At 48.9% G+C, this 16,283-nt stretch overlaps 1 protein-coding gene across 1 annotated transcript; it reads right to left on the reverse strand.

Moving 5' to 3' along the window:
• Positions 1-7,132: 7,132 nt before the first annotated feature.
• EAH_00009130 (AMP-binding enzyme family protein , related) lies at positions 7,133-16,159 on the reverse strand (the record flags this gene model as incomplete). Its single annotated transcript, XM_013395410.1, has 17 exons — positions 7,133-7,414; positions 7,981-8,416; positions 8,942-9,025; positions 9,240-9,592; positions 10,153-10,260; positions 10,691-10,807; positions 11,368-11,457; positions 11,818-11,918; positions 12,212-12,316; positions 12,498-12,545; positions 12,719-12,800; positions 13,185-13,265; positions 13,581-13,684; positions 13,886-13,966; positions 14,748-14,898; positions 15,086-15,191; positions 15,819-16,159. 17 exons carry the CDS (start codon positions 16,157-16,159, stop codon positions 7,133-7,135), a joined length of 2,670 nt encoding a protein of 889 aa, XP_013250864.1.
• Between the last annotated feature and the right edge of the window lie 124 nt (positions 16,160-16,283).

Genomic DNA, 16,283 nt, shown 5'->3' on the forward strand with positions numbered 1-16,283 from the left:
GGAGTTTGCTTGTTATATTCTCTTCTGTTCAGTTATGATGCAGCATACGGCTAAGTGTAGAGGTGCTTCTCACAGGTACTAACTTATGCTGTGTCCAGCTATTGATGCTGCTTCTGCTGCTGCTGTAGTTGCTGCAGTTGCGGCAGTTTCTGAAGTTGCTGCTGCTGCTGGGGATAAAGGCAGATCGCCCCCCTGCTGACACGCAGAAGTTTCTGAATTAATATATAATTATTTTCTGGGGATAGAACTTGCTGAGTTAAGATGGGGTCTGCACTGCTGCAGCTGTCGTTCGTGCAGCATGCAACGGCGTCGCTATGAACAGCGGAGCGTTAGCGATTGAAAAGGCAGAAAGTAGAAACAATAAAAGTGATTTAAAATGCATTATAGCAACAAGTAAAGAGGAACATAAGGAAAATATCATACGCTTCCCACCTCAAGCCCCATTCTCTGTATGTACGTTTATACAAACCTACCAACAGATAAAAGCCCCGCGACGCAGCGATGAAGCTGTACGTGCACATGCAGTTAAAAAAAAGAAGAAACCAAAACTACAAAATAATTATAATATATTTGAAACACCGAGACAAATATATACTAATTAACCAACCACACACTCTGAACAGCAGCAAGGCAAATAAAGGTACGCGCCATTTGGAGTTGTGTATATAACGAGTCCTCGATCCAACATCGACCATCGAAAGCTACAATAGATTCAAAATACCTTATAAAATGTATGATGATTATATAATTTAAAAAGTATATAAGGACACCCCCTACAGTGTCTAGGCTTCCTGGACTCAACAGCACAAGACGTAGAAAGTTCTATTTATTTTGGTGCGGTGAGGAGACAGAAGAAACAAATACTGAGGCAAGTTACAGCAGCACTCCTTGCTGCTGCTCGTGCTGCAGCGCAGCAGCGTACTCAAGCAAAAGACCCAACAAGCCCCTCTCTGCTGCTAGCCCTAACAATGCACACAGCTGTAGCCCTGTAGACAGTTGTTGTACACATGCTTGGGCCCCTTTAGCCAGCTGGCGAGCCAGTATAAATATTCCGCATGGTCTCTCTCAAGGTAGAACCTGTATGTTTCGTTACAATACACGTATACTATCTTCAATCAGGCCATTCTCATCTATGCAAACACTTCATTTGACGAACGGCAGACGTAGAGGACTCAGGAGCAGATTGACAGACTCTGCGCAAATTTCTCCGTCACTTCATCAATTCTGGTCAAAGGAAGCTGTGCAGAAGCTTTTTCCCAAGTTCTTCACTCCTCAGGAATAACATTTCCTTCTTATTTGCCCTGGTGTCATCAAACAGCAACGGTTTTTTCAGCCAACGTTGCTGTGTAGCTGCTGCGGTTGCCGCACAGGTACCGGCCTCTGATCTACAACCCCTAAACTCTCCTGCAATACGAGGAACGACTGGGGAAGGTTCAAGTATCGTGTGGGACGTCAATATCAGAATTCCATTACTGAAATTGCACTGGTGTACATTTTGGCCGCGCAGACATTCCTAGTATCTTTTCACCGCCTCCCATACCACAAAATGGGGGCCCTAAAGGTCTTGGGAATTCTCGCAGCTAGCGCCTTGTGTGCCTTGGGGTCGGAGGCCAGTGAATACCTTGCGAAACAGTTTATTGCATGTGCGTCTTGTTGGCTTTGTTCGTATTTCCTCCGCAAAGGAACGGCAACGAACAGTTCATGAAACAACCCTCAGCCGTACATGCACAAAAAAGAAAGAGAAATATGGTTGAAAAGCAAAACAGCAACAGTGCATGCGCTGGTAGTCCTCAGCTGGCCCTTCCACTTTAGCATTTGAAATTTCTTTCAGCACGTTGTCGTTTCGCCTCCACCTTATTTCCAGGCATCGCACGTAGAAAGGTCCTGGTTTGCCTCACGAAATGCAACAAACAGCACCCAAAGCAAGTTTTTGCTGTAATACGTCATAGTATTAGGGCGAAGACTTCACATAGTATAGCACCCCCTCACTAAGAGAGCCAATACCCCTCATGTCTGTGCATCTACGGGTCAGCTCTGGCGTTTTGGCGGTTTGTACTGTTTGCAGATGCAAATACATACCCCAGCAGGCAAGAGGCGGGTAAGCTAGGCGGCAAGCACATGGGAAAATGTAAAGTCAACCGCTGGATCAGCAGTGCTTTACCTATTTCCACGACTGTATTGCTTGCGTACTGCGCAGCTGGCTCTTCTGGGCAAGCTGAAACCGTGCAAAAAGAAGGGGAGGAGGATACCACATCAAGTTCGATGCAACCACCATCATCCACCTCGTCAGAAGTGCCAACAACGACCCCAACAACAACCACAACGACGGCCGCACCACCAACCGAGACAACGGCCACACCAGCATCCACAACAGAGGAAGCAACAACAACTACGAAAACAGAATCAACAACAACCACGACAACCGCCACAACAGCAGCAGCAGCAAGCAGTCAAAAAAATAGCCAGCCGTCTGGTGCGCCTTCTTTTGTGTTGTGTCTGACGGCCGCTGCTTTTGCATTCTTTCTGGGATCCTTGTCGTTTTAAAGTGAGAAAAACCGTTGCAAAAATAGCGGTGGGAGTGGCCTGCTCCGCCATATATTGAATCATGTTGAAGCTGAAGGCATTGCTGTTCGCTCTAGTAGCTTTCTCTCCTTCCTGATTCACCAAAACATCTTGTTTACTTCCCCCCTCTGATGCACAGCGCTTAGCGCTTTCTGGCCGAAGCCCTCTTCGGAGCTTCTACGAGCGGCTGGGCTGAAGAAACGCTTCAACAGCATTCACTCCATTTTTCTCTACGGCGGCAATCGAGCTAGACGTTAGTGCAGGGCTTAAACAAACCTCCCTACCCTACGTCTATCCCACATTGCCGAAAAAGCAATAAAAGGGCCGAGTAAACAACAGTACAATTTACTCAAAAGTGCAAAATGCGCATTTGATTGGATCCATCACAGTGAGAAAATTGATTCGGCTTAGTCAGGAAAAAAATGCCGCAGGATTCCCCTATTCAGGGGCATCCTGAGGTCGTGTCATGCGTTAATAGCAGTTCTTTACAGATTGTTGCAGAAAGCTGTCTGCCTTAACAAAAGTCTGCTGCCCCTGAATATGGGAATCCTGCGGCTTTTTTTCCTGACTAAGCCGAATCAATATTCTCACTGTGATGGATCCAATCAAATGCGCACTTTGCGCTTTTTAGAATATCTGGCTCGACACTTCGTTAGCATTTTTCCTGGGAGGCATAAAACAACGCATGCATTTCTTGATTTAAACGGTGCCGAATTGAAAGAAAAAATAACAGCCCTTTGGATAGTTCGCAGTTCCGCAGTGACTTCAAGAGGTATACGCACTTGAAACTCGCAACAGAGGCAAAATAAAGGTAGCGTGTGAGCGCACGCCTCCAACGATCTTCCCCAATGCTTTACTTGGGACATTTCCCGGTAAAACGGGACGGGCTCGGCTTGCAGCTTGATCCTGCCGTTCCAGCCTCTGCCCCAATATGGCCACTTATGTGGGCCCACAAGCTGACATAAGCTGTTCGTTTTGTATGAAAACAAGGTTTAGTTGGCCTGACAAATAGCTTTTCATTTATGGCCTACTTTGAGGCTCCGCTTCCCTCGGTGCTTTCTTCGCCGCCGCCTCCCTGGTTGCAGCCAGTAGTAGTGTATCCTGAAGAGAAGCAGTCACTAACCAGCTAGCCAGAGGAGAGAGAACTAATGGATGAAAGGGTGGAACTCATTGCGATGATAGAGCTCTTTGCACCAAAGAAAGAAACGATGCCACTGCCACCGCCGCAACCGAGCCTCCGCCTCAGCTGCGGCGGTGGCAATGGGGTCGCTTCTTTCCTTGGTTCTTCGGGAGAGACACAGAAATAGAGCCTACGAATATTCGGGATGTGAATACCAACGGAAACGGCATGACAGCAGACGGCTGCCGGCGAGTCCGGCCCTTGGAAAGTCGAGGGGAAGCGCAAGTCGGCACATTTGCCTTATATATGAATAGGAAATGCTGCATAATCCGGAATCCCGAAAAGCAAAACAGAGCTGACGTTTTGAACGACGCCACGAGGGGCGACAACGAAGCAATCAGAAAGACACCCTGGCCACTATGCAAAGTGAGACGTAGTGATGGGATCAAGCGTGGTGACAACCGCACCTGCAAAACCCTCTCATCTTAAATCTGTACTCACTGAGTTCGCAGTATTGGCCAAAAGGTTCCAGATTTTGGAACGGAAACGGCTTCCCAAAAAGTAGAAAAAGCGAAGTCTCCATCCCAGTGAAGGGGCGCCCCATGAAGCGACGAAACAATGCATGCGGCATGTGTTGGCGGTCTCACGAATGCAGCAAGTTTAAGTGACTCAAACAAATTGGCACAGCCAAACAGCAGAAGTGGGCAGAGTTGAAGGAAATGCTCGCGGATGACGAGGATATACTGCCTGGCGGTTCGCCCACTTCACGCACAAAGCATCGCGTCGAACTCCTTCCACCGCCGGCCCAAGCTGCGCCAGCACCGCACTGCGTTCAAAAGGGGTAAGCAAAGTTAAACCTTCAACTAACCCCTTTGAATATAATGAGGTGCCGACGAAGAAATAGACTGCAAAGGGAGCATCTGCATCAAACTCAAGCCCTAAACAGGATCACTTTGAAACAAACGTTAACGATAGACTGGATGGACAATGTGACCGCGTGCAGGGATCATCAGTCCATTCATTTACTAGAATTTTGCCAACGCGTTTTTGCATATCCCATAGGTCTGGCCGGACCAGATTCCGTTCCATACGCACACACGCAAATCAACGTGCATTCGTAAACTTTTTTGACCCGTTAATGCACCTACGGAATTGGTGTGGCAGATTAATTACGATTTGTCCAGCCTAGTCAATGAGGGCTCGATGATGATCCGCGTGATCCGCCCCACTAGGATGTCGCCGTTTCAGCTGCACGCTCGCACGGGTTTTCGTAAACTCCTCCGTTGAGCATTTGACTACCGCAGCGCTTTCCAGTTTTCGCTCGCAGCCCCTCTAACGGGTTTATTCACGGTGGTGGCGTAAGAATAGAGTAGGGCGCCCGAGGGCTGGAGACGATGTCAAGTGTTTGACGACGCTCGTCCTGGCTTCTTCGGTCTCTGTCCATGTGACTGCAACAAACCCTTCTTCCTGACGACACATGCTAGTGGAGCAACGAGCGGCGTATTGCCCTCTCAGAAACCCACGATTCAAAGGAAAATACCATATATTTGCTTGCAATTAACATCGTTTAACAAGAAGGGAACAGGAATATCAAGTAAGTGAGAAGGATCCCAACGGGGTGTGGTGACAATACTAGTGTCGACACATGATCTGCATTCTATGGTTCAGACTGCCGACAAACCCATGACAAGCCTGGCAAAGGGGTTTAAAGGGTTCAATAATGAAAGCGTTGTTCAGTAGCATTGCTAGCTCCCGCAGTAAGACTTCACAGTCCGGAACGTCCAGACTACCAACACGTTCACTGATGCCATACTTCTCAGTTGCTCTATTCCGCAACTCAACGTCTGCGGCGATTCCGATTTCCTTTCTACGCTCCGCGCATCTAACTCTACAGATCCTCACACGGCTGCGCTTGCAAAGTTGAACAGCGAACATCGGGCAAAGCACCTCAGCAAATATACGGAGGCATCCTGTGATAGCAGACGAAGGGCTCCAGCTTTGCTTTGTGTAGCATGTTTGCACAAAATGCACTATCCTGTTTTGGCTGGCCATGATGGGGTAAACACCGCAGTGGAGCCGGCGGCCAGTATTTGGTGGTCTAGGATAAACCTCGAAGCACGGGAGTATGCCCTCACTTCTCCGGAATATCAGCATCCAGGGGGAAGGAACAATTTATCTCGTACTACACCCGTGTTTCGAGTTTAGATACATACGAAGGTGTCACGCAACTACTCAGTAATTATCTATATAAGCTCCATGACTTCCTGAGAGGCATTCTTGCTGACAGTGACCTGAAGCTTCTTCGTGCCTTCTGGCCCGAGTTTGTGGCGCGGCTCAATATGGAACTTAACGTGACTTTGAGGTACCACAAAGGGGGAGACGCTCCTACTGAACGCACCAACCTTATTCTTGTGCAGTTTTTTCCTGCCTTACTCTTTTCAGTGAAATTCATCAAAGTGGCCTGAGTTCCTCCCCCGTGCTGGGTGACTTCATTTTACAATAGTGCTTTCTTCTACTATTCTGTGATTTGCGTGTCTACACCGAAACACTTGTGTCTGACCCACGCTAGGTATGGCTGTTGGCAGCGAGCCCCGCGTGTCCGCAGCTGCAGACTTTCATAAAAATAAACAACCTGCAGACACGCGGGAATGTATGAAGATAGCAGAAAGGCGCCAGGAAAGAAGCCACCAGAGTCGTTCGGCAGTTCTTTCCAACCCAAGCGGTTTGGTGACTGCGCAGAAGAAGTGGAGGATCCGAAGAATGTAGCCATGCTTTGGGTAGGGCGTTCCGCTGTTCGTCCTGTGTTTACCTCATTGGCCTCCATGGTTGAATTGCACTGCTCAATGCAACTGGCAGTACAACCAATATGTTAGCTCGAGGATACCACGCCGCGCAGGCCTGCCGCAACAAGATGCGCTAGGAATCAGCACCAGTAAATGTAAGCAGCACCGGCACATGCGGTTCGCCTTCACTCCCCTAATACTTTTCTTTCCCTTCGTGTCCGGGACTCTGGCCTTTCTCTCCATTTCCCTTTTCCCCACGGTGCCCCACTCCTTGTTGGGCACTTATGCGTCGTGAGACCTCGTAAGGCACAATAGCACATTCGCCGCTCGGTAGGTGGTAAATTTGCATCGTACACGACAAACAAAAGAAGGCACAACAGACCGCATCCGTCGAATCCGGACTTCTGAATACCGGATCCACACGGTATCGTCCGTCGTCCAGTGTGCTTTTCTGGGAAGGGACGCTTCCGCAGTCTCCATATCTATACGCAGTATGCTTTATTCAACCGCATTTGACATTTCAGCTCCAAACACTGCACTAGCAACGGAGATTTTCTTCCTGCGCTCTTCCGGGCGAAGGTAATGAAGAGTAACTGCCGTGCAAGCAAGAAAAGACAACGAAAATTACGAGCATACACAGTAAACACATTGAGGTTTGCATTTGGCTTCATTGAGCTAATGCCTCGTACATTTCCTGTATTGGCTGTGCATAGGCCTCTGCGAGCTGCCGCCTCCTCATGGTACGGCTGTATTTGTTTGCGCCGTTTTTGTCTTGGTCAAACACCCCCACAGGCAGCGCGACGTCGTGTGGCACCAAGTAAACTGCTTTGGGTAGTTCAAAGTGTTCGAGACTTAGCGAAGTCTCCTCTTGAATTGCATGCAACACAAACTTCCGCAACGCCGGCAAAGACACCAACTCCTCGTACGAGGCCCCGTATTCATCCGAAAACTGTACACAAACATACAATCCAAGAGGGCGTACGGTTAAGGAACGTCTAAGGTATAGATGCACGGTTTGAAAACTTACGTTTTGCGGATCTAGGGTCTATGGTTTATGGTTTTGTGCTTATGCTCCATGCTCTTGCGTGTGAATGCTGTTAGGTTTATGGTTAATAGTTCTGTATAATGAACATGTGACGCTTTAACGGATGTGGTTTCGGGGTCTAGGGTCTGGAGCACTGACAGCAAATCGCGTTTTTGCCCAACGGAAAACAGCTTTCCTTCGCGGCTGAACAATGGCCACCAGCGGCGACTGCATGCAAGCACAACCGCAGCAATCAAGCAAGTGAAGCCATGCTTTTTGAATCCGCTTCATAGCAAAGAAGTCACAGTCTCTAGCGGCACAATAGCCTTAAGCTCGATACCCACAGCAGACACGTAGAACGGGTTAGCGTTACGGCACAACAGGGACGAGTAATTCTACTGTCTGGAGGGTAGCTTGCATTAGGGATGCCGTCAGATGAGTGAATAAGGGGGAAAATTTCGACGTGAGTGCATGAGCCCGGGTGTACTGACATGGAAATCATCCACATATAACAGCACCCTCTTCACAATATGAACCTTCCGGATTTGTCTTTCAGCTTCTTCCAGGTCAATAAACTCTCCTTCTGCTGTCAGTACACTTCGCGGAAGAGCGCTGGTCAGCAACAAGGGAAGGCCGTCTCCTGCAGAGATCCCAACTAGCCCTGTCCTGTAGAAACCCCGAGGGGTTAGCTGACGCTGAAATGCAGTTTGGTGCCGGTAATAACCTGAAGACGGCAATAAGAGACTATCAAAATGCCGGATGAAGCTTGCAACGAAGCAGGGAAGCTTCGCCACAGAATTACAGGCAGATAGTGGCAGCAACTGGTGGGGGATGGCGCCATACTTAAAAAGAAACGCAAGAGAGTCAAAATCAATACGCAGCAGTTCAACTGGAGATAGAGGAAGTGCAACGAAGACACACGCAAATCTTGCGGTGAAATAACAGTCCAAAACTAGCAAAAGCACATGGAACAGAAAGGGAGACAGTCGAAAAAAAAGCCCGCCTCAACCCTGACAAGAAATGCAAGGAGACAATAAGTGAGTGGCAAATGGGACGCCATCGCTGCTGCAACTGTTTGTCTCTCTTGCGCATGCACAGCCTGCTGAGGTTAGTTGTCTCCTCTTGACGAATGTAACGTGCTGCTGTTTTCCGTCGCCTTCTCCAGAAGAGACAGTTCGTTGTATTTGCCGCCTAGTAGACCCAAATTGACCACTGCATCTGCATCTCTTCTTCCCAGACATCATTCACTGCACTTTGGCCTTCCCGTAAAATATAAAATACAAGTTCGAATTGACTGGTCTATTTATGCTCTCCCCTCTCTAACGCAGCCAACCCGCTGCAGCTCCCCCAGCATAAGCATAACGCGAGGCAGTTATTCAATCATCTTAAAAGCAAACAAACTGCTGCAATTGTTTGGTTAAACGAAAAACACAGACTTCTGCGGCTCCTTACCGACAGAAACACAGGGACCCTGAATAACGATCTCTCCCCTGAGCCAAACGCACACAGGCCCCACTCAATGCAAAACCGTAGACTCTAAACTCAAAACCAAAGAATTCATGATACAGCAGGCACTGGCTGCTGGTTCTCCAGCAGCAGAAGCAGCAGCACGAAAAGCTCCCTCGGTGGTGCGCGTGTCTTTTTCCTTTCTAAAGTGCTGCAGCTGCACAATACCCCAGCATGCAAATCCCAGGTGTGGTGTTGACCTTCGGCTAAAAGGACTAGATTTCCAGGGGGGCATCAGCCTCACTCTGTGACGCCGTGTATCTTGCGGGTGCTGAAGCGGCTGCTGCTACTGCCAATGCTGACAATCTGTTGGTGATTTTCTTCTGAGGACCTCAGAACAAGCGATGATCCCCCTGCCCTTCTTCCTGGAACTTCATCGCCGTGATAATCAATTGTATTTACTTGGTCTGCAGCAGACAGCTCCTCCAAATCCACGGCAACAACAGGAGACGGCCAGCCCAAAGGCGCAGCACGCATCCTTTCAAATTCTGAAGAGGCTCCGACGGCGCTCGCGCCTGTGCTGCCCTCCGTGCTGCCGCTGCTGCTGTTCTGTTCTCGACTCGAAAACGCTATCCCCGTCTCCGCAGAGCAGCACGCCTGCATGCAGCAGCAGCAGCAGCAAGAAACACCAACCGCAGCTACTGAAGTATGCGCAACGAGGTGGAGCAGCAGCAACAGTAGCTGTAGTTGCAACAAAAGCGGCAACGCGATTGCCCCACAGGGCCACTTGGTGCCAGAGGCAATCGCGACCCCATCATGCGCCAGAAAACTGCAAAAAACAGTTGTTACCAATGAGGTAGGAACAATGAAATAATTCCAGGTGAAGAGAAGTGGGACAAAGAATCGATATGCACGCGGGGGTAAGCAACAGAAACAAATATGCAGCAATCGAGAGGATGCGGAAACGAGCACAGATGCATAGAGCCAGCAAAGCAGAGCCAATACAAATATAGAGATTCGGAGGCAGAACAAAGAAAAAACACGGAAGGTGCATCTGCAATATGCAAAACAGGTAATGCAGGCTAAGACAATCGCGACGGAGGAGGAGGCAAAAATTGGAAACGCAGATCGGGTACAGGAAAGGCAATAGGCATTAGCAGTAAAGTAAAAACAGAACAAACGCAAGCACAAGGGTACAACCCTACATGCACAATAACCACCGAATACAGCAGCTGCAATTCCTTTATGAGTTCGCTTGAAGCCAAAGCCGGGGCAGCAATGATGGTGTGGACAGAAGCCAACTGTGCCTTAAGCTCTTCAAAAGGCTGCGAGCAGCAACATAACAGAATGCAGCACAGACATTCGGCTCTTATTCTCTGATAAAAATAATTAAACACATCCTGCGAAATGACGATAACAAAGCCAACACACCCAGCCAAACTGAACACCCAAGGGAACAAAAGAACTAGTTGTTAACTAAGGTAACATTTGACCAGAACAAGCCAGCAAACTCTCCTAGCCGAAAATTACTCAAGCAAAACAGGCGAACCACCACACTAAGACTTGCGTAAACACAAACAAAACAAATCTTCCTACAAAAACCAGTAGCATACACTACACAAACCCGGAAATTAAAACAAGCAACAAACAACGAAACCGCACACAGACGCATGAGCAGAGAAAACTACGCATCCAACTAAAACGGACATCTGGACGAATCAGAGGACGGCAAATATAGCAATGCAAGCAGCTTACCGGTTTCCCTAAGAGCTCAAAGTCACCCGTCTGCCAATACTGTCGGGCCCTCCACCTTAACTTAAGCAAGACCCAAAATCGGCGCAGCCGGCCCAAACTTTTCAAGGTGCGTCTCGCCTAAGTAAACAAACCAGCACAAAACACGCACGCAAGTTAATAAGTAAATAAAAACAGACTGCACTAATGGAAATGACAAAGGGAACAACAACCAGGATAGAAGTCATAGCAGAAGCGATCCAATAAACGGACAGCCCAGGAAACAAGCGCACAAGTGGAGATTTTGAATTTGAGCCTTGGAAAACGAAGTTTATTGGCACAATAGGGCGTAAAACAAGCGTCAGATCCTTATGTTGTTCGAACGACAGGTACCATGTATTGGAACTAACACACGTATCTGCGAGGATCCTAAAAGGGAAAGTTTAGGTATAGCTTATTTGCAGCATCGCCTTTTTACAAGCTATCGTCTTATGGCTCAGTGCGTTGCTGATGTTTATTGCCCGTATGGTCTGCATCTTAAACCACAGTGCATACTCCTGATTAGGCATGGGATCACTGCAAACAGATGAGGATGCTAAAAACAAGACATGCATTCTTCATAAACAAAAGGCAACAATAAGGCAAATAACGGCTCCATAGTGTAAATGGCTGCACACTACGCGTGGCCCCCCTGTACTTACAGCCGCGTGCAACACTGGCAAAATGCCCCCCGATCCTGCAACTATGGTTGGATGAAAAGCTTCGAGGTCGTCCCCCAGCGTCAGCAGTCCCTGCAGATACACCTGAATTCTAGACCCCCAACCTTAAGCATGCAATCCCATTCCTCCAACCCTCATGCGGGTGTATCCAGTGTGTTTGAGTTGGTTTGGGATATCCTTCTCCGTCCACAAAACTTGCTGCTGCACAACAGCTCTATGGCAGTCACCGCGCGCCCGTGGAAATGGGGGTGAGAAGAAAAGCAGTAGCGGCAGCAGCAGCAGCAGCAGCAGGAAAACACCAGCGCAAGTAGCTTTAACAGCACCAGCTGCAGTTGCAACAAAACGAGCAGCAAAACGAGTAGCAGCAAAAACAGCAGCAGCCACAGCACACTACTGCGAGATTGCTGCTTGAGTTGCATGCAGGACCCTCACGCTGCGAGCAAAGGCCACTGTTGCCCCAGCGTCGACAACTGCCAGATGCAGTACGCGCTGGTGAATGGATGCGAGGGAGTCGATGCACAGCATCCGATCCGCTGCAAAAACAGCAGCAACAGCAACAGCAGCAGTTGCCGCTGTCCGCGTGTGTGCAACAGGTTCGTTATCATCTAGTCTGCCCCCCTCTGTTTGCATGCAACAAACTCGATCTCCATGCAAAAACGGAGACAATGACCGAGGAAGATCAAGTTAAGCTAAACAAGCAAAATAGCTCAAGCCAACCGAACGAAATAAACAAAATAGAGTCTGCATGCCCAGGCGAAAATAAAGACCTAAAGAAGCGAAGCAGGTGCATTGAAGCGGCGTCAGCAAACGGCACAACATGACGTACCTTCCACAATAGAAAGAGCCCTAGCTCGCCAGTCCGTCAGGGTGTCTAGGGAGGCCAGGACGTTTTCGTTTGTCAACATAGCTCCGTTAAATGGCATAGAAAGCGCTAAAAGAAACGACAGAAAGTCGAGCACATAGAAAAGGAATTTTGAATACCACAAAATGCACAAGAGAATAAGCAAATTAAACTTATTTATCGCAGATGCATGCATCCATGAAAAAGAAGACCAAAGTATGCACACCGCACACGCTGTAAGCTGGCCTGTTTGGGCACGCAGCGTATGCACCTAAGGTATACCTCAGTACATCCGCCTGGAATACGCCTTGAATGCTCTCTGAACAAGCCCGAAAGATGTGCATAACGAACCCTAGGAACACTGATCACTGATCATTGTGTTGGTGCACCGAAAGCACAGCCCATATTAACTGAAGTAAGCGAGCTCCATCCAAACGTGACTATCAGAATGTACTCATGCAAAAGTAACCAGCTACCAAAACAGATGCGGACCCCTTGGATAAATGACGGCAGCAATTTCCTGAGTGTCGAATCCCGACCGGTGCAGACTCTTCAACCTCTGTTCCCCTATGCCCTGCAGCAGCAGCAAAAGCAGAAGAATCCACGGTTGACTTCCCTCCAATTATCCCGAGCCAACGGCGCCAGATTCCTCTCGTGTGGCTGCTGCAGCTGCAACAACTCCAGCAACTGCAGCAGCAGCCGAACTCGTGCAAGCGTGACATTCGAAGCCACTGCAGTCTCTGGAGGTTTTGGGGCTAGAACTCAGGTTCTAGTGTGTCTTAGATTTGTCTATGTGCGATCCTAGTATCTGACAGGTGCAATATGCACAAGCAAAGCGTTTAGGGAATCCCTGCGGATTCACTGCAGGTGCAGGCAAGACACTATCTGACACTTAGAAAACAGTACACATGGGAATTCCTTGGCAGTAAACGACGAAAATTAGTCTGCTACGCCGCACATTGGGGGAATCAGCCAACTCCCAGAAGTCCACCAGGGTCAAATCGAGGGCATGCGCCCGTTGCATTGCTTGATCCCCCACCTGCACAGCAGCATTTGTTGGCAGCGATACTAAATGATATGCATCGATAATTTCCTGGGGGAGTGAAATGCACGAAAGGCCCCATCTGTCACGGCACTCGATCTGCAAACTTGTGCCAAACGCAGAGAGGCTGTAGGAAACACACTGAAATGCAAATAAGTCTAAACAAACGTAGTGTTCTGCTTTTACTCTGGCAGCACAATTCGTATATAGCACCAGGCTTCAAACGAGAAACCACTGCAACGCCAATAGGAAACAACCACCGCATTGCCTCGACGAAAATAAGCTAAGTGGCGTGAGAAGGGGGAACCCCACCGCATCAAGTGTAATTAAAGCCGACAAATTAGAGAGTTGCCCTCCTTCTCGAAGGTCTAAGACTATCTCCAGATGTCTCCAGTCTGTACAAAGGTGGGTCATTTCTGACACCACGCATAACGCAAACGCAGCTGCCCCACTCTACATTTCCCTCTCTACTCCTACTGCTATATTTAGCCTTGTTATGCGTTCGGCACATGGATGCCGACGCATATACATCTGCATCTACATATTACATACAGAACACACGCTTTTAAAGACGTGACCGGTCTGTGCCTGCAAGGGTTGAATTTTTATCAACTCACGCGTATGAATCATAACTTCTAAAAACCGTCGGGCGTTCATTTCCGGATGCATTGGCACCACGGTCATCCCAAAGGCCCCCGCTGGTCTCCGAGGAAGCAATACGACAAAAAGCAAATTTGCACACCAACATTGATGAAGCTTGCGTGTACACATATACTCAAGCACGCAATTAAGCACCCAGGCACCACGCGTCTATCAAATAAGTAGGCAGGTAACTGTGCCTAGAAGCATGGGCCTATGCATGCAAGCACATATACGGGCAGAGGCTCGGATAAACCGGTTCCCTTCATTACAGTTCTTGAGATGGCTGCACGACATTTATAATTACCAAGGGCTCATGAGCCTGCAGTGCCTCGCGTGTCCATATGCATACGAAAGTAGGTCTACACACACCAGTTTTGCGTGCTTGCGCATGTTTATGTGCATGCGCATGCCATCGTTGAAACGCTTGTGTATGAGCGCGTTTATGCAGCATGTGCCTATGCGCTAGAGATTCTGTAGATAGCTTCCTAATCATGCGTATGCGTTCCCTTTACTGATCCAAATTATACACTGCACTGTTGCTCTTTCGAGTGGTTAACAACATGGGAACGGCAGTAACAATGACGCGAAAAACAGCAACAGGAACACATGACGCGGGGACGACGCAATAAGAGTAAACCAATAATTAGCAACAACAAGAAGAAACACACCCTTGACAGCAGAAGCAGTAGAAATAAAGAGAACAGCAGCAACAACAACAATAACGACGAAAAATGGCAGCAGCAACGGCAGCAGCAGTAACCGTAAACCCAGAACAACACTGACGCTGGTGACGGCCATAGTCGAAAGAAGAATCTTGGCAACGCAACAACGCCCTACCTCCAAAGTCCGCCAGGAGCAGCTCCACAGAGTTAGCAGCCCAAGTGCCCACAAGACGCAGCGGCTCGTTGGCCCCGTCACGCTGCGGGAGTTGAGAAGGAGGCACTAGACGATCCAGACCCGATCCCACAGCCAAAGCCACTGCGTATCCCTGAACCGGCAGCAGCAGCAAGAGCAGCAGCAGCCGCAAGCGGAGCAACAGCCACAGTAGGCAAATCGACGCACAGCGAAACCTTCCAGGAATCCTATGAAGGGGAAGCTTGGCCTACAGCCCTAAACACCGAAAGTTCCAGGAATTGCAACGACTATATAGTGACTTGAGATCCAGGCTGTCTCACTTGTCTGTACGTAATCTCAACAAGGCCGTCTCCCCCATCCTGCTCGCTTGTCAGCAACCACGGATAATTCCCAAAACGTGCGGCTGCTCTCCGTAGCAAATCAAACCTAACACAAAAAGAAGTTGACAGCATTACCATCCCGAAATGTGGGAAGACGCATTTGAACACCAGTCACACTAAATACAGAGAACGACATCCACTTTATCTTAAAAAGCTTTCAAGCTGCCAGCCTATTCGCGTCCTGTAGTTATTGAACGCACACCGCGCACTCTACGTGGGAACATTTATGAAAAAATGCGAAGAATGCCGCTGCTAGAGACGATGCAGGATTTGAATAGAAGGCACGGCATAACAAGGAAGGCACAAGCCGGCTACGCGAGAACAACATACGCATAGAGGCACGAGAAGAAAATACAACTACAGACCAAAGTTCGAGAGAGCACGGCAGCAAGACCCATGCGTTGGTATGCTTTTTTATAGCTCCCGCTGTTCCACTTCCTCTTTGAAGTGCGGGGAAGACAGCCTTCCCAGCGGCTTGCCCAGCGAGGAAAGATATGTTACACAGTTGCAGAGAGCTGATAAAAATGTGTTGCACGCATGCAGTGCCAGCGTATGCATGAAATATACTACCCTTAGGGTTTGCATTTTGATGTACAGCTTCTAGGAATCGAAGTCTCTGCGAGCATGCAAACATGAAGTTCAAGGCAATTTTCGTGGATGCACGCGAACTCACGGGCGTCTGATGGATATGTTGCTGTCAGCCACCAGTCCCGGAGGCACAGCAGGGCTTTCACCTGCCACTTTCCCTTTGACCGTCCGACCGTCGCGGCCCTCCTGTGCATCTGCGCTGCTGGAGATATGAGCAGGGGCCCCTTTCTGGCCAGGATCAGCAGGGGTCCCCTTGATGGCTTGTACAACATTTGTGGTTGATCTTGGTATAGAATTGACGGGCTTTAAGCTATTTTCCGCATCCACGGCTGGCGCATTTGCTCCTCTTGCTACGCCAGAAGCCAACGGCAAGCCGGCTGACCCACTTGGGCTGTGAAACGCAGCAGCAAACGCCGAATTCTGCATCAGTATGAGCAGAAGCAGCACGTGTAGCACAAGACAAAAAATTCTGCATCTCGAGAGGGCCCTCCTGCTGCTCGTTGCTGCCGGTACAAGCCGCGGTGTAAGGATTGGTGCCTCAACCACCCGC

The sequence above is a fragment of the Eimeria acervulina genome, genomic scaffold (genome assembly GCF_000499425.1).
Source record: "Eimeria acervulina Houghton genomic scaffold, Eah_scaff45, whole genome shotgun sequence".
Classification (NCBI taxonomy): Eukaryota; Apicomplexa; class Conoidasida; order Eucoccidiorida; family Eimeriidae; genus Eimeria; species Eimeria acervulina.